Raw genomic sequence first — 21315 nt, 5'->3', positions numbered from 1 at the left:
AACAGTAGGTGCTCAACAAACTGCTGTTGCACTAACTCATAAACAGAGGAAGACATCTACTTCAAGTAAGGAATGTGTGTGGCAGTTATAGATAAAAATTTCGGATGTGTTCATTTGGAAGGAAAGGAACTAAATTCCACAAGCCCGGTCACAGTCTAGCTGTGGAAAATGCTCTTTTCCCCTTAGCAGAGCACACAACTCTAAGAGGCCACTACGATTTATAAAATAGTCAGTAGCACAAGGATTGAGCCAACATGTCTTTTGGACACATGTAGGTATAAGAATAAATTTTATTTCTTCAAGACACATGCTTGAATTTTTCCAAGCCAATTATACCACTGACCAGCTGACGAACATGCAAGCAATACCTCCAAAACAGCTCCCCGTCCCCATTCCCTTCCATACGCTGGTTTACAGCAGCACTACAGTGGGCTTAGAAAGCCAAAGAACAGATTGTCTAGACTGTCATGAAGGCTGTCTCATGGAGAGGTACCTTCCCCATTGCTCAAGGTATTTTAAACTTTGTAATCCAACCAGAGGGAAAGCCTCATACATTTCAGAAAGAGAAGAGCCTCTTTGCTTTGTTTTTTTTTTTTGAGGCAGAGTCTCACTCTGTTGCCTGGGCTAGAGTGAGTGCTGTGGCGTCAGCCTACCTCACAGCAACCTCAAACTCCTGGGCTCGAGCGATTCTTCCGCCTCAGCCTCCCAAGTAGCTGGGACTACAGGCACGTGCCACCATGCCCAGCTAATTTTTTTTCTATATATTTTTAGTTGTCCAATTAATATATTTCTATTTTTTAGTAGAGACGGGATCTCGCTCCTGCTCGGGCTGGTTTCGAACTCTTGGCCTTGAGCAATCCACCTGCCTCGGCCTCCCAGAGTGCTAGGATTACAGGCATGAGCCACCACACCCAGCCAAGAGCCTCTTTCTATTAACAAAATATACCTAAGTTTCTCTATAATTCATTGATGCTATTTTTTAAATCATAGAGGTAGCACTCAAAGTGATATGATTTCTGTGTTAGTTACTTGCTCTAAGGATTTTGTTTGGGAACCTGGTTTAAAAAAACTAAAACTAATAACGTAAAAAAAAGTGATTTTTTTTTCTCCTAAGGGCTAAGAAGGCCCTGGTTCAGGTTTTTATACACGTGTAACATGAAGCCATAGTCCTGGCAGGAATCAGACCACAAAATCTGGTCTCCAGCAGAAGTCAGAAGTGGACTGATTGGCTCTTCTATCCGAGAACTCTCAAAACCTCGTACAGACAGAAAGGGCCTAATGGTTAATACCTCAGGTCTATTTTGAGCAAAGATGCCAATGAATTGATCTGGGGCAGTCCTGAAGCCCTTCTGGATCAGTGCTGAGCCTATGCACTCTGCCAAGTCTTCAACCTAAAACGGGAAGGAAAAAAATCAGAAAGAAGATCAGGCCCCATCTCAAGGATCAACGCTTACCAGATGACAAGCTAGTGTCTTGGCCAGCAAGTGCTGCTGCACACAGAAGGGAAGAAGGAACAAGCAGATATTCCTGTATTTATACATTTTTGTAAAACACACAGTTTTATTCGCCGGAACTCAATGTTAAGAGAGAACTGACTGGAGGGTTCCTTCCACAAAGCAAATAAATCTCATCCCAACAGCTGCAGGTCACAGATGATTATAGGTCACAGTTTCTTACACATTTATTTTTTCCATTTTAGTTTTCTACAATTATAAAAGTAATACAGAGACGTAGATTTTTTTTTTTTTGTATTTATAAAGAGCAGCAAAGTGGCACGAACTTGTCATTTTGTATAAACACAGAAACAGCAAGTTTTTTGAGAGACCTTTCAAAAAATAAGAGCAGGCTCTTATTAGGCTCCACAATTCCATTCTTGAGAATTTATTCTTAGGAAACAATTCAATCTCAGAAAGAGGTTTTTAAAAGTCTATGTGCAGTAAGTCTATATGTATATTTTAAAATTATCTAAAGTCGAAAATCTCTAGGGGAAAAAAGACCAGTGGCTGGGTAGCTGAGTAAATGATGGTAAACCTCTGAGAAAATGCCACACGGTTGATCAATATTACAGTGATGAAAACCACATCACACAGGATAATATTATTAACAATAAGTAACACATGTAAATATAAAAATGCATATGATTATAATAACTAAGTAAAAATAGGTAGATTCACAAAATTAGGCAGGGCTATACACTCATCCCTATCCTCTCCCCGCTCCTACCCCAAATTAACTGAAATTTTAAAAAACTATTAAACTTTGGAGTTCTTTTCTTTATTCTCAGTTGGTGAATTCTCAAGAGTAGTCTTAAAGCACACCTGCACCCGCAGAAAGTAAGCCACACCTATCCCTGGCCTGGAACCCTACTGTTTTGGCACTGGGTGCGCTCCAGGCCCTGCCTAGGGGGACCAGACTGACCCTGGCGAGGTGACATCCGGATGACGTCAACAGGCGTATGACCCTACTCCATGGACAAGTTCACAACTCTCGGTTGCATTTAAGAGATCAGAATCTGAGAAAGGCCTGCAACTGTTTGCAGAGCTTATTGGATAACATGCATATATTTATAGCTCTCGAAAGACAGTTCATATTTTTCTTTAGAAAAAGCCTCAAAGGGATTCCTAGCACCCAAAAGGTCAGATTCACTGGCAAGTAAAAAAACCAAAAAGATTTAAATGTGCAAATTCAAAGTTGGCTTCAGTTAAGTCTAGTTTTATATCTTTGCCAGCCTCTGCCTGAAATGTACAAACCATAGGTTCACACCTTAAGAAACACCGGTAATTTTTAATCTGCCTTGAAAACTCCAATCTGCAATGGATGCATCCTCTCTCTTCCAGCCAATACACATCACAAGTAATCTGGAAAGAACCGGATGATTCCATGAGGCCTTAGGACCATCATGCAATGTTATATGCGCCCAACAGACACAAACTGTTTTTACACCACATGTGAAAATGAGGGATCTTGGAAACTACTATTTGGATAGGAAGTGACCATTTGGCTTTGGTGGGGCAAACTAAAAAAGGGGAATTCCCCACCGTCAGCTGAGCCACAGCCCATTACTCCTTCTGCAGGCAAGGTATAAGAAGTCACTTCACACCTTTTTACGCTCTTGCACTACTTAAGCAAAGACTTTTGCACTCTGTCAACCCTCAGAGGGCGGAAGGGAAGAAATCATGTGTTTCAGTCCAAGAACCAACAAGCCCTATTCCACAAGTGTGGCTCTGTGGCTCCAAATGACAATTCCCTTCACAGACACACCCCACAAATACACCAGCTACTAAAAGCACCTTTCATACAAAACATACAAGGAGGAAGTCATTTGTATTCACGAATGCCACAGGACAACTGCCCCTAGAGGGGCACGGCGCCTGTTCTGGACAGCTGCACTGGATACAAGAGGCAGCAAAGCAAAGTGACGTGCCCAGCTGTGCCTGCCTGCCCTCAGGGTGCCACCTGGACTGGGGAGAAGCAATGGCATCTAGATTTGTTGTAATCGTGATAAAAATAAAAATGAAAATCACTGTCTCCTTGCTCTGCTACCTACTTTTCACAAACTGCTATTTAAACAGGGGCAGACATTGACGGGTGGAGACCAGATCCCAGTTCCCCTTCTGTTTATACGGTACGCTTGGCAGCATCCTCTTGGAATATCTGTGCTCTTCCCTACACCTGCCCTGGGGTTAAATGCCACACAGGTGGTGAGTCGGCCAGGACAGCTTTGAGGATCTGCAGGGCACAACAGAAGAGCGAGAGGCTGCAGGTCCTGGCTCTGACCACTGCCACTAACAAGCGGTGACCTTGGACGGGTCACGTCCCTCCCTACAAAATGTTTTCCTCATCTACAAAATGAGAGACGCTTGATGTTCCTGCTTCTACGTTTTTCTAGGAAAACTCAGGCAGAGAGGCATAATCCTACCCCCAAACCCCCGAGGGAGAGGAGTCACCAGCTTCAAGCAGTTTCTAGTATTTTATTTTAAAAATTATACTTGACTCTACAATGTATCCACATCAGTTTTAAAATAAAAAGTGCTTTGAACTGCCAGTTAAATCACCTAACTTGTTCCCCCCAAATCCTCACATCAAGTCTCTCCATTTGGATGCTCCATGTCTATGGCAATGCTCTGAGCTAGTCCGGCACATACACTCTGTAGAAACCTCCCGGCCCAACATTCAAGAGCTCCCGGAACTGACACGTGCAAGCCTCCTGCAGCTCCATGGGTCCAGGGAGCCAGGAAACTCACCTGCTTGTATGAAAGCCATTCATAGGGCTGGTTTGGCTTCCGAGAGCCCAAACAAGGGCCATTATCTAAAAAGAGAAAAAAACAAGGATGGGCTTAATGTGTATAAATACCCCTAGATTTTAATTTCTATTCCACCTTATTCTAAAAACATCAGGTAGATTCTTACTTTCTCTCTCAGATTAGAAATGATGAGTTTCAGATTAGAAATGTTTTCTCCCTGGATTTTGGTCTGATTTTTTTTTTTGAGACAGAGTCTCACTTTGTTGCCCAGGCTAGAGTGAGTGCCGTGGCGTCAGCCTGGCTCACAGCAACCTCAATCTCCGGGACTCAGCGATCCTACTGCCTCAGCCTCCCGAGTAGCTGGGACTACAGGCATGCGCCACTATGCCCGGCTAATTTTTTGTATATATATATATTTTAGTTGGTCAATTAATTTATTTCTATTTTTGGTAGAGACGGGGTCTCGCTCAGGCTGGTTTCGAACTCCTGACCTTGAGCAATCCGCCCGCCTCAGCCTCCCAAAGTGCTAGGATTACAGGCGTGAGCCACCATGCCCAGCTGGTCTGATTTTTTGTTTGCTTATTTATCTCTGTTTTGTTTCTTCAATGGGGCAGGAGAGGAGGATAGAGAGAGAGGAGAAAAGGCAAATGAGACTTTGAAGGACAACAGCTCATTTGTGCATTCCTCTCCAACACCCTGCTGGAGTAGACCAGGCGTCAGCAGCTGAGAGGTGAGGAGCTGCTCAGGCTTTCAGAAAGAGGGGTTCCTCAACATTCCTGAAGAAGTTTAAAGCATTCTCACTCAGAAGACGAAAAGGCAAGTATAATCCTTTTTGTGCCCTGGAATCCTAGTTACATGGGTGAAGTTGTGATGGCAGAGAAACAAAAACGAAGAAAAGATGCAAAATCAGGGGAAAGGAGTGGGCATTTGTGAATGCAAGTTAAGAAATATCAGGATGTGTCCTGACTCTAATTTGGGTGCCCAGGAAGCAGAAAGAGACCATAATACATCTGGCTTCACCAGTGCAGGTCTGAGTGTCCATGAAGGTGTTCTGATGTGGTGGGAGGACATGGCAAGGAGGAAGGCAGGCACGGGGTGGCCCCTCCTGGGGCCGTGACAAGCCTGGGCCATCACACAGACAGTGCCCTAGAGGACAGAAGTGTGATGCACGTGTGGATGCAAGAATCAATCTTGGGGGTGGGGTGGGGGCACAGGCTGGACACACTGACCCCTTTGCTATCCCTAGGAACAGTCCTGGTGAAAACAGAAAGAGCCTTATTCTCAGACCCTCCTTCAGTATACACAGACCGTAATGAAGCCTGGACCGTACAAGCAAGTCCAATCAGATGCTGTTTTCAGATGGAAAAACAATACATTAGGGGCATGGGCAATATACATAACCTTAACATTTGTACCCCCATAATATGCTGAAATAAAAAAAAACAACAAAACAATACATTAACCATATGAAATGATGCTATTTTATTCCACACAAAAACAGAGACTGGCAAACTATAGCCAAGGAACCAATCAAGGCCCACTGCCTGTTTTTGTAAATATATAGTGTTATTAGAAAACAGCCACACTCATTAATTTATGCATTCTTTTATTTTTTAAAGCAGGATGTATTGTCTAAGGTTGCAGTTGAGTAGTTGCAACCAAGACCATATGGCCCCAACAGCCTAAAATGTTTACTATCTTGCGTTTTACAGAAAAAGGATGCTGACCCCAGCTCTAGAACAGTGGTAGTTAAGCCCCAGGCTGACCTGGGGAACTTAAAAAAATGTACTATACCCAGGGCTCTTTACTAATAACATTTCTGACTCAGTTAGATGGGGACGGGGCCTGAGCCTCAGTATTTATAAAAGTTTCCCAGGTGGTACTAAGCACAGGTAGGGATGAGAGCCACTGATAAACAGGGAACTCAATCTTACTAAATGGCTTCCTAGGTGCAGTTTTAAAATACTAGGTTTAACTCTGGGAGGCTGAGGCGGATCGTTCAAGGTCAGGAGTTCGGCACCAGTCTGAGAAAGAGTGAGACCCCATCTCTACTATAAATAGAAAGAAATTGATTGGCAAACTAAAAATATATATAGAAAAAGTTAGCTGGGCATGGTGGTGCATGCCTGTAGTCTCAGCTACTTGGGAGGCTGAGGCAGAAGGATCGCTTGAGCCCAGGAGTTTGAGGTTGCTGTGAGCTAGGCTGACATCATGGTACTCTAGCCCAGGCAACAGAGTGAGACTCTGCCTCAAAATAAAATAAAAATACGAGGTTTAAAAACTATAGGCTGGCTTCTGCCATCATTCAACAAACTTCTGACCACCTTATCCAAATGCTGGGTTTTGCTCTTCTATGAAAGTTTAATTCTATGGTAGTCTAAGAAAATCAAAGGTAATAAAAAGCTCCTATTGGGGGAAAAAAAAACCAGTGACCTTCAAAGAGTGTAAATTAAGAAGACTGAACTTATTTTCCTTCACCTTCTCTGAAGCATTCATAGGAGAACTTTCATTGTCCAAGTAGAGCAAAGGACCAAACAAAATTGTTACATGTTGTCTTAAGATTAGGAGACAGTTAGATGTATATAAATCACCATACTCCTAGAATCCAATCCATGGCTAACAATGGGAAAATGTGTATGCGTTTATATACAGTTGACCCTTGCACAACATGGGTTTGAATTACGCAGGTTCACTTAAAGGCGGATTTTCTTCTGCCTCTGCTACCCTCGAGACAGTAAGACCAGCCCCCCCACTTCCTCCTCAGCCTGCTCAATGTGAGACGAGGAGAACCAAGACCTTTATGATGATCTACTCCCACATAATGGACAGTAAACATATTTTCTCTTATAATTTCTTTCTTTTTTTTTTTTTTGAGACAGAGTCTCACTCTGTTGCCCTGGCTAGAGTGCCGTGGCATGAGCCTAGCTCACAGCAACCTCAAACTCCTGGGCTTAAGCGATCCTTCTGTCTCAGCCTCCCAAGTAGCTGCGACCACAGGCATGCGTTACCATGCCTGGCTAATTTTTTCTATATATTGTTAGTTGGCCAATTAATTTGTTTCTATTTTTAGTAGAGATGGGGTCTCGCTTCTGCTTAGGCTGGTCTCAAACTCCTGACCTTGAGTGATCCACCAGCCTTGGCCTCCCAGAGTGCTGGGATTACAGGTGTGAACCACTATGCCCAGCCTATAATTTCTTAATAACATTTCTCTAGCTTACTTTATGATAAGAATACAGCATATAAACACACTTAACATATACAATATGTGTTCATTGACTGCTTATGTTATTGAGAAGGCTTTCAGTCAACAGTAGGCTATTAATAGTTAAGTTTTGGGGGAGTCAAAAGATACATGTGATTTTTGACTGGTAGGGGGTCAGCACCCCTAACCCCACATTGTTCAAGGTCAATATATACACATGCTTTGCGTACACACACACACACACTCTTCCATGTGGCCTTCTATTAGGCTGCTTTAACTTATGGATATTTATCACAAACCCTGACCTTCACACCAACTTTCAGAAAGTTAATAAATTAAGTCTGCCTTCCCTTTGTAGTGGGGCTTCATGAACCTGCTATGGGGATACTGGGGCAAACACACTGAGATATCCAATTTTACCAGCACCAAGTAAAAAATATGATGGCACTTCTTGAGCACAAATTACATTCAGTATATCGTGGGGGACGGAGAAAGCAGTACCACACGGTCCCCAACTGTGAAGAAATCACAATCTGGCTAGCCATGGCAAAAATAAAAGCTAACCAACAAAAGATTTCAATAACAAAGCATGGATTTTCTAGAGAAGAACCTGGTATAAGCAAAGATGAAGTGGCTAAAACAAAAAGAAGGATGGGGGAACCAGAAGGTATTCCCTCCTTCACTGAAGGTGCATTAATGGAGCACCTACTGTGTTCCACTGTGTCAGTGCCATGAGAAGAGATGGCTGACAGCCACCTGGTTCTCAGGGAGCTGGGGCCAGTGGGGCCGCATGCCAGGTGAACACCTCCAGACCATCTAGGGCTATGCAGGATGTGGGACACAGTGCTGGGAGGGGAAACAGGAGAAATACCTCACTGGGAGCGACGGCATGAAAATAACAGACCAGAAAGGTTTTCGAGAAAAGGTGAAATGCAAAGAGTTTTAAAAAATTAATGAGAATACATCCAGCACCTAGCCTAAGGGTGGGAAGAAGAGGCTTTATGCTCTGGGGAGAAAAAGAGCACAAAGGCTTGGGGTCGGGAGAGAGCAGAGGTGGTCGTGGCTTTGCGGGAAGTTCACTGTGACTGGAGTTGCACATACAGGAGGCCTGGAAGGGACAAAGGCTGAAAGGAATGCAGGTACCAGATAACCTGAGGTCTCTTATGCCATGGTTAATAATTAAGGGTAATCCCATGAGACAACATTTCCAAAGTGTCTCAGACAGAACACTGACCTTGGGATGTCAGTATTTCTTTCTCAAAATTGGGGTTTCATGGTCAGGCAAGCTTGAAAAATGCTGGATTAGGGCCCATTAAACAGGTCTCTAGACTGCAGGTAAACATCTAAGCCCACTATGAGCTAATATACATGTGACTTGCCTTAAAGTACAGGACATGCTGAGAACATATTTAGCCATGGAGCCCCCTTGGCCACAGGGAGCATCTAGAGGGTGCAGCGAGCTTTGAGGCTGACTCTGAGAAAGTTCTGGGTGGAGGCAGAGAGGCTAGAACAATACTAAGTAGGCAAAACACAAGAGCAAATGAGCCTTTCCAAAAGAAAGGACGCCCTTAGTGAAAAACAGCAAGCGTTAGCCACACAAATGCAGTAAAATGCTTACTTGACACCTGTATACCCCTCTGGAAACACTCGTATAACGTTCTGACGTCATCATAGAAATACTCCAAGGGCTCATCGCTGTCCAGTAGCGTGGATCTTCGAGCACCTTCACCGCCCTATTGCAAAGACAGACAGGGGAGTGTGTTACAAGAAAGTGTGAAAGATAAAAAGCCTATAGCATGATGCTTTCATATATGCACACGCTGCTGCACGGCTAAAGCCAGCTCATTAACATACCCATTCCCTTACATGCTTGTCGTTTAGTTGTGGGGAGAACACTTAACATCCACTCTTGCAGGTTATTAGCTACAGCCACCAACTATAGTCAATACAAGGTCACAGCTGTTATGAACAATAGATCTCATGAACTTGCTCCTCCTATCGTACACCATAAATATATAAAATTTGTACTTGTCCATTAAAAATAAATAAAAATTTTTTAAATAAAAAGCCTAACGTGCCCCTGTGGCACCCCCAGCTCTCCTCCAGGAGGCCCTGTGCACAACAGCTATGCTTTTTTTATTTTCCTTTTTTATTATTTTTTATTTCAGCATATTATGGGGGTACAAATGTTTAGGTTATGTGTATTGCCCTTGCCCCCCTCTCAGTCAGAGCTTCATGCATGACCATCCCCCAGATGGTGCACATCGCACTCATTACGTATGTATATACCCATCCCCTCCCATATGCTCGATGCCCAATAAATGTTATTCCTATATGTCCACTTAGCTGTTGATCAGTGAAACCAGTTTGATGGTGAGTACATGTGGTGCTTATTTTTCCATTCTTGGGATATATCACTTAGTGGAATGGGTTCCAGCTCTGTCCAGGATAATATAAGAGGTGCTATATCACCATTGTTTCTTGTAGCTGAATAATACTCCATGGTATACATATACCACATTTATTAATCCACTCATGTACTGATGGGCACTTGGGTTGTTTCCATATCTTTGCAATTGTGAACTGTGTTGCTATAAACATTCTAGTGCAGATGTCTTTTTTATAGAATGTCTTTTGTTCTTTTGGGTAGATGCCCAGTAATGGGATTGCTGGATCAAATGGTAGATCCACTTGTATCTCTGAGGTATCTCCATATTGCTTTCCACAGAGGTTGTACTAGTTTGCAGTCCCACCAGCAGTGTAGGAGTGTTCCTATCTCTCTGCATCCACGTTCACATACTACACATCTGATAAAGGGCTGAAAACTAGAATCTATTTACAACTCAGGAAAATCAGCAAGAAAAAAAATCAAATAAGCCTATCAAAAAGTGGGCAAATGATATGAACAGAAACTTTCCAAAAAAATGCTCAACATCTCTAATCATCAGGGAAATGCAAATCAAAACCACAATGAGATATCACTTATCCCCGGTGAGAATGTCCTTTATCAAAAAGTCCCATGAGTGCTTGCTCAATGAACATGGCCCAGGATTTGCTGATGTGCTGATATAAATCAGTCATTCACCAGAAGGCAAGTGCAGGCTTCAGAGAAACAAGACCAAGACAACGTGGCTGGCAAAAGGATCCCTGGGAAAAGGAAACAACTGAAGAAGAAAAGAAAAGAGGTTCACAGACTGACAAGCACTGGTCCTGGCAGACAAGGCCGAGAAGAGCAAGAGGAAGACTGCAAACTGCCACCCACCTGGACACAGGCAACTCTCAAATGGCTGCCATCCCTAGCACAGATGTCTGAACCTGCTCAGCTCTGGTGGACATGACACACCACCTGATCATACTTCTGTAAGGTTGTCTATATTCTTTTTGAGATGATTTCCACTGTTTTATCTCCCTACCAACTGCACTATAATCTGTTATGAACTTCAGTTTCTCATAGAGCATCTAATAGCTAAAATCATCAGTTATAAAACATACGGATGTGCAGAGATAGGCCTCTATCAGTTTTATTTGCAACTTTTTTAGGTATGCACATTTGATGCCACTGTGCACCTTTCTCTGAGTAGTCTTCATCTGTTGTCTTCGTAAGTACACTCTATACAAGAATCAGATCAGATGATGGTTCTGATCCTCTTGCAGTAACCGTGGTATTCTTTTTTTTTTTTTTTTTTTTTTAAGGCTGGTTAAGTGGAGCGGTGGGAGTGGAGAAGGAACAAAGGAATCTGTAACTGGCTGTGATCACTTCGTTATAAACACCACTGCACTTGGACCAACCCAGTGGTATTCTTAAGAGGCAACAGTTCTCCACTGAGAGCTGCTGAACCTTCTGGGGCCACAGGGATACTTAAAGGGGCCTAGACAGTCACAGGAACCACAAAAGCACTCTTTAGACACTGATAAATAAAAGCTCAACCACTATGAAGTCAGAACCTACAATCTTTTTTGTTTTAGTTTTTGTTTTTAATTTCAGAGAAGGTCCTTTACTTTGCAATGGTCAGGAAACTCTTGGGGAAATTAGACTGTGATAGGAGAACTTCGGGTACCACAAGAAGAGGACTGTCTCGAGATGGAAGAAATCATTTCTGCCTAGAAGTGTGATGAGAGAAAACAGGAAACTCCAAGAAGAAGGGGGAAGGAGTCAGATCTCAAAGAGCTGACAGTGTGAGCAGGCAGCACTGGTGGGGAATGGATGGGGAAGAACTAACGTGGAGACCCCTTCTAAGGCAATGACTGCCAGATCTGTTTTCACGGACTCTTCTATTTTCATTAGGATTATCCACTCCTCTTCCTGCAAGCTCTTTTGCTTTTTGTCTCCTCCCACTCCTTAAGTTATACTTTATATATTGTTTTTAAAAACAGTTAAGTGGTTCAGAAGTATATCAAAGAAGAGTGACTACTACCAATAGTTTGGTAAGTTCCTCCCGGACTTTTTTTCTATGCTTCTACATTTATATACATTCTTGCAATATGCTACATATGTGTGTTTAACTTTTGATTGATCTAAAACTGCAAATAGTTTTCTGGAGTAAATATCTCCTAATCTTACCTTCTAATTATAACATCATCTTCTCTATCTTGGCAGAAACTTTTTAATACCTATAGCCATGATTCCAAACATGATTATTAACTATAACATGCCACTTTATAAAACAAAGAAGTTATTCTTTGTGTGAATAAGGATGGAAAAATCTCTTCACTTTAGTATCATGCATTACTATTACTTAATCTCTGAGTCTGTTTTCTTTTCTGTAAAATGGAGATGTTTAATACTATGAGTCTACTTCCAGGGTTATTTTTAGTTAAATAAGAACTTATCTGTAAAATATGAACACATAGAATATTACTCATGCACCCAATAATATGCCCTAAGCAATAATACAAGTCCTTTATAACCTATATCTTTACTCCAACAAATGGCCTAAAATTTAGAAGCAATTTTGTAGCTTTTCAGTAAGTGTCAGAAGCTTCTTCAACTCATGAAGCCAATGAAAAGACCCAGGGCACCAAGGCTAGGACAGGAAGAGAAAGAGGAGGCACAGCATGACAGAGAATAAGGAAAATGAGAAAGAGTGAAAAGAGATAATTAAAGAGGTGTGCAAGGTGATGAAGGGCCAAATGCCATAAATACCTACCCTCTGGCCACCGGCCCCTCCCACCCTGCCTGTCTCAGCTGGGCCTGGAGGCACAGGCAGCCTGGCTAGCCCACCAGGAGGTCTTCATGTCATTCTGCTTAGGTGTGACATGACATGGCATGACGTCCTTCTCTACTCATTCATGGTGTTTTTCAATGCTATCCCTACACAAGCCACACTGCTGAGGAGTTCTCAGAGCTACAAGTGGGGTGGATGGGAATCGGGTGGATAAGACATAAGCTTGCCCTGACCAGGCTCAAGCCTTATGGCAAAACAGCAAAATCGAAGTGAAAGAAGGAATTACATACCCAATAAAGCCATCATCTTGACAACGTAACCTGAGGACAAGACACTTATTGTTTTAATTGACAATTAGAGTCATTAGCAAAAGCTTGAAAATGAAGCAGCCAATGAGACATGCCAAAAAGAGAAGCTAATTGCAGGCATGATGAACCTGGGTAAAAGGTCAGATTGTCACTTAGTTGTAAAACATACTCTGTAATTTCAAGAGAACAGGTTGACTAGAATAGAGAAATGGCACAAAGCAAAAAGATCTGTGCTTTGAAATGTGTTGCTCTATGAGTAACCTAAAGAATCATTTTTTTTAGAGACAGGGTCTCACTCTGTTGTCTGGGGCTTGAGTGCAGTGGTGTCATCATAGCCCATAGTAACCTAGAACCCCCAGGCTCAGGTGATCTGCATACTTCAGCCTCTCAAGTAGCTGGGACTACAGGAACACACCACCATGCCTGGCTAATTTTTAAATGTTTGCAAAGATGGGGTCTCACTATGTTGCCTACGCTGGTCTTGAACTCTGGGCTCAAGCGATCCTCCCACCTCAGCCTTCCAAAGTGCTGGGATTACAGGTGTGAGCCACCATGCCTGGTCAAGAATCATCATTTTTTATGTGCACAAGTGCTACCATTCTTTCTGAACGAAAGTGCCATACTTAAACATTGGGTGTTAGCAGCCTCAGTTATATCTACAAACTCAAGGCATTGCACTCTGAGTGCTGGGATACACAACTATCACAACTAGAACCCAAAATGTCTATACATGTCACAAAACAGAGCCACTTCAAAAGCAGGAGATTTGATTACAATCCTGGGTCATTCAAGTACATGTGGCTATTTCTAGGAATGTCCATTTAAATGAAAAAGACCTTAAATTTGGCTTTCTGACATAACCTATGGATTATGGGTGGAGGTGGAGGTTTCAGTTGTGCTCAGGAAACAGGGCGAGCTAAGCAGACAGCCCCAATCGAGTGTGCAGAACATTATTAAGACTCTGAGTCAGGAGGGATTGTGGGTCTTTTATTTCTTCTGCTATAGAACTCTTTAATGTGGTTATATGGTTTTCCCAGTTTAAAAAAAAAAGATGGTGACTCAAACACACTACAGTCAAATTAGCTGTCACGAGTACATTCTGTAACATCAATGCAAGCTAAGGTTCTCCCTGGGGTCAGTCTTCCCACACAGGCTGAATCAGGAAACAAAAATTCAAGTTTCTCTGGGGGGCAGGAAGAGCAGGGAAACCATGAACACCAGCATGTATCCAGCAAGGCTCCCAAGGTCAGTATTTAACAAATAGGAACACTTGATGGCCAGTTATTTTGTGCCCGCTCCCCTATTTAAATGCAAAAACAAATTATGTCTTTGAGGATTTCCTTCCTTCCTTCCCTCCTTCCCCTCCTTCCCTCCTTCCCTCCTTCCTTCCTTCCTTCCTTCCTTCCTTCCTTCCTTCCTTCCTTCCTTCCTTCCTCCCTCCCTCCCTCCCTCCCTTCCTTCCCCTCCCTCCCTCCCCCCCTCTTTCTCTCTCTCTCTTTCTTTCTTTCTTTCTTTCTTTCTTTCTTTCTTTCTTTCTTTCTTTCTTTCTTTCTTTCTTTCTTTCTTTCTTTCTTTCTTTCTTTCTTTCTTTCTTTCTTTCTTTCTTTCTTTCTTTCTTTCTTTCTTTCTTTCTTTCTTTCTTTCTTTCTTTCTTTCTTTCTTTCTTTCTTTCTTTCTTTCTTTCTTTCTTTCTGACAGAGTTCTCACTCTCTTGCTCAGGCTACATAGAGTGCCATGGCATCAGCCTAGCTCACATCAACCTCAAACTCCTGGGCTCAAGCAATCCTTCTGCCTCAGCCTCCTAGGTAGCTGCGACTACAGGCATGTGTCACCATGCCTGGCTAATTTTTTCTATTTTTAGTTGTTTGGCTAATTTCTTTCTATTTTTAGTAGAGACGGGGTGTTGCTCTTGCTCAGGCTGGTCTCGAACTCCTGAGCTCAAGCAATCCTCCCGCCTCGGCTTCCCAGTGTGCTAGGATTACAGGCGTGAGCCACTGTGCCCGGCCCTTGAGGATTTCTTAGGTGGTAGAAAGGCCCAAGCTTCATAAATTGTGGTCTGATCCATCTCAATCTATAAATGGGTATCTACAGGCCATAGCAGTGAAATGCCCTTCCACACGCAGTGTACAGTCATCCCTCTGTTTCTGCGGGGGAGTACTTCCAGGTTCCCCACGCCCCAGGAGACCAAAACCCGTGGAAGCTCACATCCCTGTTATAAAATGGTGTAGTGTTTGCATGTAACCTACACACAACCTCCTCATCCTCCCTTGTACTTTACATCATCTTGAGATTACTGACAATACCGAATACAATGTAAATGCCATATAAGTAGTTGTTATACTATACTATTTAGGGAATAATGACAAGACAAAAAGGTGTGTACATGCTCAGTACAGATACAACCACCCATTTCTTTTCCTCCCAAATATTTTCAATCCTCGGATGTGGAAGCCACAGAGGGCCAACAGCATTCTTCCAGGCATTTACATTTTACATGCATCTTAGCCTGCCCAGGCCACCGTCATTTGCTTCTTTTTATAAACAGACACAAAATGACTTTTCCATCCACTGACCTTTCAGAGAGAATCTCTAGCCATCAATTCCCATATCTAGCAACACTACATCCTTGATATATTAAACTAGGTCTTTTAAAGGCCAACCTATAGGCAAGCCTCCCCTCTATGGTAATTTCTGAACATAGTGAACAGGCTATTTAAAAATACCCAGACTCCCCCAATACACCAAACTGTAAATGTCACAGGGTAACCATGGAGCTGCAGGCTTGCTACTCACGCTCACCACTTAACTAGCTGACTCCCCGAGATCCTCTACTCCCAGGTGAGCACGGAAAGGGCAGCCCCAACCTCACAGGCACTGCTGGGTGTTGACGTCCACACGCAGGAAAGACAGAAGGTAAGTGACTATTTACCGAGCACCTGCTAAAGGCCAGCCACTCTCCAAAAGAGGAAACTCAGACTCGGGGGGGCTGCATTCCCCCCTCGGTCCCACGTCTACAACGTGGTGAGCTTCAAACCCAGCTCAGCAGGTCATGCAGGTACGCTAAGATTTGCTCTGTGGTTCCCAAGCAGGTTCCAAACTTGCCCACACATTGTTCATCTTGAGGAGACAGGGTCCGGATCACCAGAGCCCAGCTGGGTTTTTTGATTCAACACTTTCCTGTAATCCTCAGATGTCTAGACCATCTCCAGTTGCCAAGTTCCGGAGCTCTAATCTATCGCAATCAGAGGATTTGTTTAAGAGGGGTGGGGTAGAAGGCTGACATAGCACTTAGCAGAATATCTCATCACCAGAAAATCAGCCAACCCGCAGGAGGGAAAATAGCACCCTCCCACCCCAATGAAGGGAAGTCACAACATCCAACCCCCCCTCCACACATGCACACGCGTTGTTCCAGCAAAGTAAGACTGCCGGTAGAATGTGTCACATGCCAGCCATTTAGAATATATGAGGCATTCTGCTTCATTCCGAAGGGAACCACATTTCTACTTTTCATCCTTCGCTGGCCTTTTGGACAACAGCGTGCAGAAGGGATTTTGCCAAGAAATGTAGACAGCCTGGCCTACCTTTGTCATTTTTTCATTTGGCACCAGTTGGCTCCATTGGGGGGAGGCTATTTTTAACCTTAAATAAATAGTACAGCACGTGTTTCTGTCATTTATGTGAACACATGTTCTTTGTTTAACGAAGGCTGTGACAAATTGAATTGTGTTTTCAGACCTGCTTTATTGTATTCCTATATACCTGTAGTGAACTTCATGGCTTTTTCTTCCTGGGGAAAGGGAACCCAGAAACAAATAGTTTTTTTAAAAAAATAACAATCCATCTTTCTTCCCTTGAATTCCTAAGGCAAGCACTTAATACTTCTGTGGCTTGGTCTTGCACAAAGATCAGAAACTCCGCCTTCAGCTTTCTGTAATACTGGGCCTCCGCCTGCAGAGCACCTGCCCAACAACTGCCGCTCATTATGGCCTGGGCTACCATCGCCACCTCATTCAGCCACCTGAGAAGTGTTTCTAAGTCAGCAGACAGGTCTTACAGCACCTGCAAGAGCAACTCAGTTGTTCCTATAATGAGTGAGTTTAGTAAGAAAAAGTAACTTAGCAAGGTCTTTCGTACTTTGTTATTAAGAAGCCCACTAAGCTTTCGAAAATGTGCTAAAGTTACTTAAAGGTATGAAAATGCCGATGTTTGCACACTGTCAGAATAACATTTCTAAACAAAAAACATCCCTTCCAAGTACACTCTCTCCATCCCACCCCACAGCCCCAACTATTAGGATTGCTTGCTGAAAATGACGTCAAATGCTGGAACACTTTTCAGGAAAATATGTCCAAGAATTCTCTGAGCACTGTGTCAGCACAGTTGTCACGGTAGAATTAAAAGGGTAAATCTTTGGTCACATCTTCATTTGGCCACTTGCACAATTATTGTGCAGTCAAGACCTCGGAAGAACAGGCCATGGGGAATAGTGACTGGGAACCTGAAATTCCAGATGCTAAGTAAATTAAAGCTAGTGCTAAAAACAGTCAAGATTTCCATAAGGATGACTGATGGGTATGAAGCCAGAGCATCACACCAAGAGATTCTTCCCAAGTCTCACATGCACTTCTAGTTGAATATGTACCTGGCAACTACTCTCTGTTCCAAAGCTTTCCAGAGATGAGAACTGGGCTTATATTTATAAATAACTATGGAAACAATATTTATTATGTAATATTTACGAATTACTGCAGAAACAACCAGATGCTACCATTTATTGTTTCTGACATTTCTCCCTTCCTCTCAGAGTTCACCTGCTACCCCCTCCTGATGCAAATCCATTAGTCGAATGCCCCCTTGTTCAGCTGGCACGGATACTCCTCCTGCAGGCCTGCCAGGCTGGCACCAGGGCGAGCGAGTGCTACCACCATCCACCCACCTGCCCTAGCTGGACAACTCTCTTCTTGTCCCTCCCTGGCAGCTTCCACTCAGGCTTGTCCCTAAACGTCTGTCTCGCACCAGCATTTGATCCTGCCCAACATGACAGCAGCTCCCTGTCCAGAGCCAGCCCCATCCTTCCAGCGCAGAAGGGCATCACCACCCTGTCTCCACCAGCATCAGCCCCCAGCGGGCACAAACTTGCTTTACCTCCCCAAGCCCGGGGTGAATCTTCATAAATCTTATGGATCAATGGCCCACTCTCCTCTCCTGCAGAAATTGCTTATGCCAGCTTGCAAGTGGGCCTTTAGACACATACACATGTGAAGTACGACCATGGGGAAAGGAGGGAATCCGCCAGCCACATAGGAAAATCCTTCTCAATACTACACATCGCACACACCCTCTAAATGGGGACACAGAATGCTATCCACAGTGTGTGTGTGAGCTGGGAGGTCTCGTTTGCTCATATAAGCATCTGGTAGACCACAACTTTTGAATTTTAAAACTATGCTCTTTATTGAGCAGTGCTTCCACAGGCTGGATATGCTCCCTTTAGTTTGCTTCTTTCAATGAACCCACAGATGCAGTTCTACGGCAGGAAAACAAGTTGCTCGCATTGCTCTTAGTTTGGGGATGGCTCTCACCCTCTGCCAAGGACAGGAGGAGGCCTGGCCAGTACTTCCCTCTGGATTGCTCGGCCCTGGTATCGTGCACATCAGAAGCTCTATAGAGCCCTCGCTGAATGAATACACACCTGATAACTATTCTCCGGGACTTATGGAAAAGCAAACCCAAAGCATCGCATCCTCTATATAGACTTTCTGAAGCACAGAATTAAAATGCCAAAGCAAGTCACTAACCATATATATCCCAACATGTGGTTGTGAAACTTTCAATCTTTCATGCAAAAGGGTCACCAGCCAGCATGGGACCCGAATGTCATGAGATTACTTGGTGTGGAATTCAGTCACCCACTTGGAAATAAGATGGTTATAACCCAGCTTCTTCATACTGAAAGATATAAATCCATGCTAGAACCAAGGTATGGTAACAAGTCTAAACAGTGACTCTGATAGACTAACTGGGTTAGTCACCATAAGTAAATTTTAATCAAAGTTCTCATATTCTTAAAATTAAGTCTTAGAGAATCTAAGGACTTATAGGTCTATAGAGATGTTTACTTGCTATAACTTATTCCCTTGTCTAATATTTAAAAGCAAACAAATAACAAATAACATGGGTTTTCATTTAAGTACTTTATAATCTACTTATTTTTGCAGTTGTCAAAAATCTTTCTGAACTAATTCGACAAGTGAGTCACCTCAATGCCATACCACCTCTCTCCTTGATGCCAGGAACTCACACATTCCTCCTACCACCTCCTTTGACAATAACAACGGTTCTCTATCCTTCATGATGGTTCCGGGCCTACATCTCTCGTCCTTGACAGGTGGGCCTACAAGCCCATCAGCACCAAGTTCTGCTCTGACCCCTTCTTTGTCCGACCTGGTTCTGGCGCGGAGGACACAAGGAGGGCAGAACCGCTCAGGTTTCCACAGCCCTGTGCACCCTCCCCACCCGATTCCTGGCAGTTTCTGATTCTACATCCAGCCTGTGTACACGGAATCCAGACTCTGTTTCCCTTTTGCTCCTTCCATTCCCATCACTACCTTCAGCCTCCTGAGCCTGCACGTCCTTTTTCAGAAGAGCCCGTTCGTGGGTGCAGAAGCTCTAGCCACTGACGCTTCAAACTGCCCTGGCCAGATCTAAACTTTCCTTCCAGCACACAACTTGCAACTACGATAATGAAGGCAGCAAGACAGAGTTCTAGATCTTCCACTAACTGTATAATAGAATTTCATCTCTTTGAACTCAGTTTTCTCAGGTATAAAAGGTGAGGGTTAAAAGAGGAGACCTTCAGGGAAGAAGAAAAATAACATTTACTGAATTAATTATTTCTGGCCAGGCAGCCACTGCGTAACAACTCAGCCCTCTAGGCAATGCTGAAGGAGGGAAGCACCTCGGTCACTCCTGTTTTCCAAACGAGGAACGTGAAGGTCAGAAACGCCTGGTGAACTTGCCCACAGCAGGTGGTCCAGTCTAGGTCCCATCTGTCTTCTCCCTGGTCCCTTCTGGCCCCACCATGTTCTTGTACTTCCCTTAACTGCAACCACCAGGGTCTGGGCCCTGACCAAGTCACCCTAGTGGAGGCTGTCTTCACCAAAGATCCAGGGGGCTCTCAACCTCAGAGAACAGACTAAGACAGGTGAAAACCGGAAGTTCTTGCACATCCCTTGTGAAAGTGACACAAAAACAAACACACAAACCACAAAACTTGCTTCCATTCACTGCCCAAAGTTACAGAGCAGCAGCAGTAAAAATCTTTAGAAAATGGAAGTTCTTCCTTGGCATGCAGGGAAACAGCCAGCCTTCAGGTCACTGTTGCAATTGGTGAGCAGTCACTGCAGCCACAGCAGCCACGGGGACGGACATGGCTCTCCAGACAGGGTCCCTCTCAGGCCATGCTCCAACACTGAGGAAAGACTTTTTGGATTCTGTTCCTAACCCTACTTCTCTGTCCCATTCTCTAATGTGGGTCTTCATTACAGGCTGGCAGCATGAGCACTAACCTCCTCTTTCCAACCCTGGTTGTTGAAAAAAAAAAAACTCTAGGAGGTGTAACTTGTAAAAGAACCTCAGTGCTGCTGCTTTACAAAAGGGTAGCTTGGAAACAGCCGGCGTGGGTTGTGATGAGGTGTGACCAAACCCCACCAAGCACAGATGCCTCTCATGTTCGTGTCCGTGGAAAGTTTCTGGGAAGAGGAGGGTGACAAAAGCTGCGTGTGTGAGATGAGGGGGCAGGGTGAAGGTGGGAACTGGAAAAGGTGCTTACTTGTTTTCAGACTAGGAACAAAGCAACAGCACACCTCACCCTGGCAGTCAGCCCCTGCAACAGTGCCGGAAACACAGGCTCCTCACCAACACTTTACGAAACGAGTTAAGTTCCTCCTTCCCTGCCATGGATCTCTGTGTGATGATGCTACTAGCTGTATCAAAGCATCTGCGATTACTAAGCACCATAATTCCAGGGCTACTTTTATTTTATTTTTTTTTTTTTTTTTTTTTTTTTTTTTGTAAAATATTAATACCTTACCAGGGCTACTTTTAAATTCAAAATTTTAAGTTCTTTTTAAAAAAAGGCAGAGCAAGTTTAGTGTCTATTCCAAAGACCCACTAATTCCGAAAATCAGAGCTAAACCTATTTCTATAAGCAAAAAGAAAAATCAGGGAACCTATATACCAGGTAGTAGGATTTTCTTTCTGCTTACCTATAGTTTTAAATTGTTCTACAGAGAACACGTGCAATTACTTTAATAAGGTACAGTAACTTTATGTTAAGTTGGAATTTAAAAACTACATTGTAAGTGCCCCCGGAATTTCTCATAAAATAAGAA

General features: G+C 43.5%; 1 protein-coding gene across 7 annotated transcripts in view; it reads right to left on the bottom strand.

Annotated features, from left to right (window-relative positions):
- ACSL1 (acyl-CoA synthetase long chain family member 1) overlaps positions 1–21315 on the bottom strand; it is a 69275-nt gene that overhangs the window by 24127 nt on the left and 23833 nt on the right. For all 7 annotated transcript variants that reach the window (XM_012784942.3, XM_012784941.3, XM_076010681.1 and 4 more), the window contains exons 3-5: positions 9065–9179; positions 4245–4309; positions 1290–1391 (exon numbers count right to left, since the gene is read on the bottom strand). In XM_012784942.3, the coding sequence (XP_012640396.1) occupies positions 1290–1391; positions 4245–4309; positions 9065–9179 (282 nt within the window). The remainder of the gene's footprint in view (positions 1–1289; positions 1392–4244; positions 4310–9064; positions 9180–21315) is intronic.

The sequence above is a fragment of the Microcebus murinus genome, chromosome 15 (assembly GCF_040939455.1).
Source record: "Microcebus murinus isolate Inina chromosome 15, M.murinus_Inina_mat1.0, whole genome shotgun sequence".
NCBI lineage: Eukaryota > Metazoa > Chordata > Mammalia > Primates > Cheirogaleidae > Microcebus > Microcebus murinus.
Note: the sequence above shows the minus strand (reverse complement) of the source record. Positions and strands in the feature narration are given on the sequence as shown.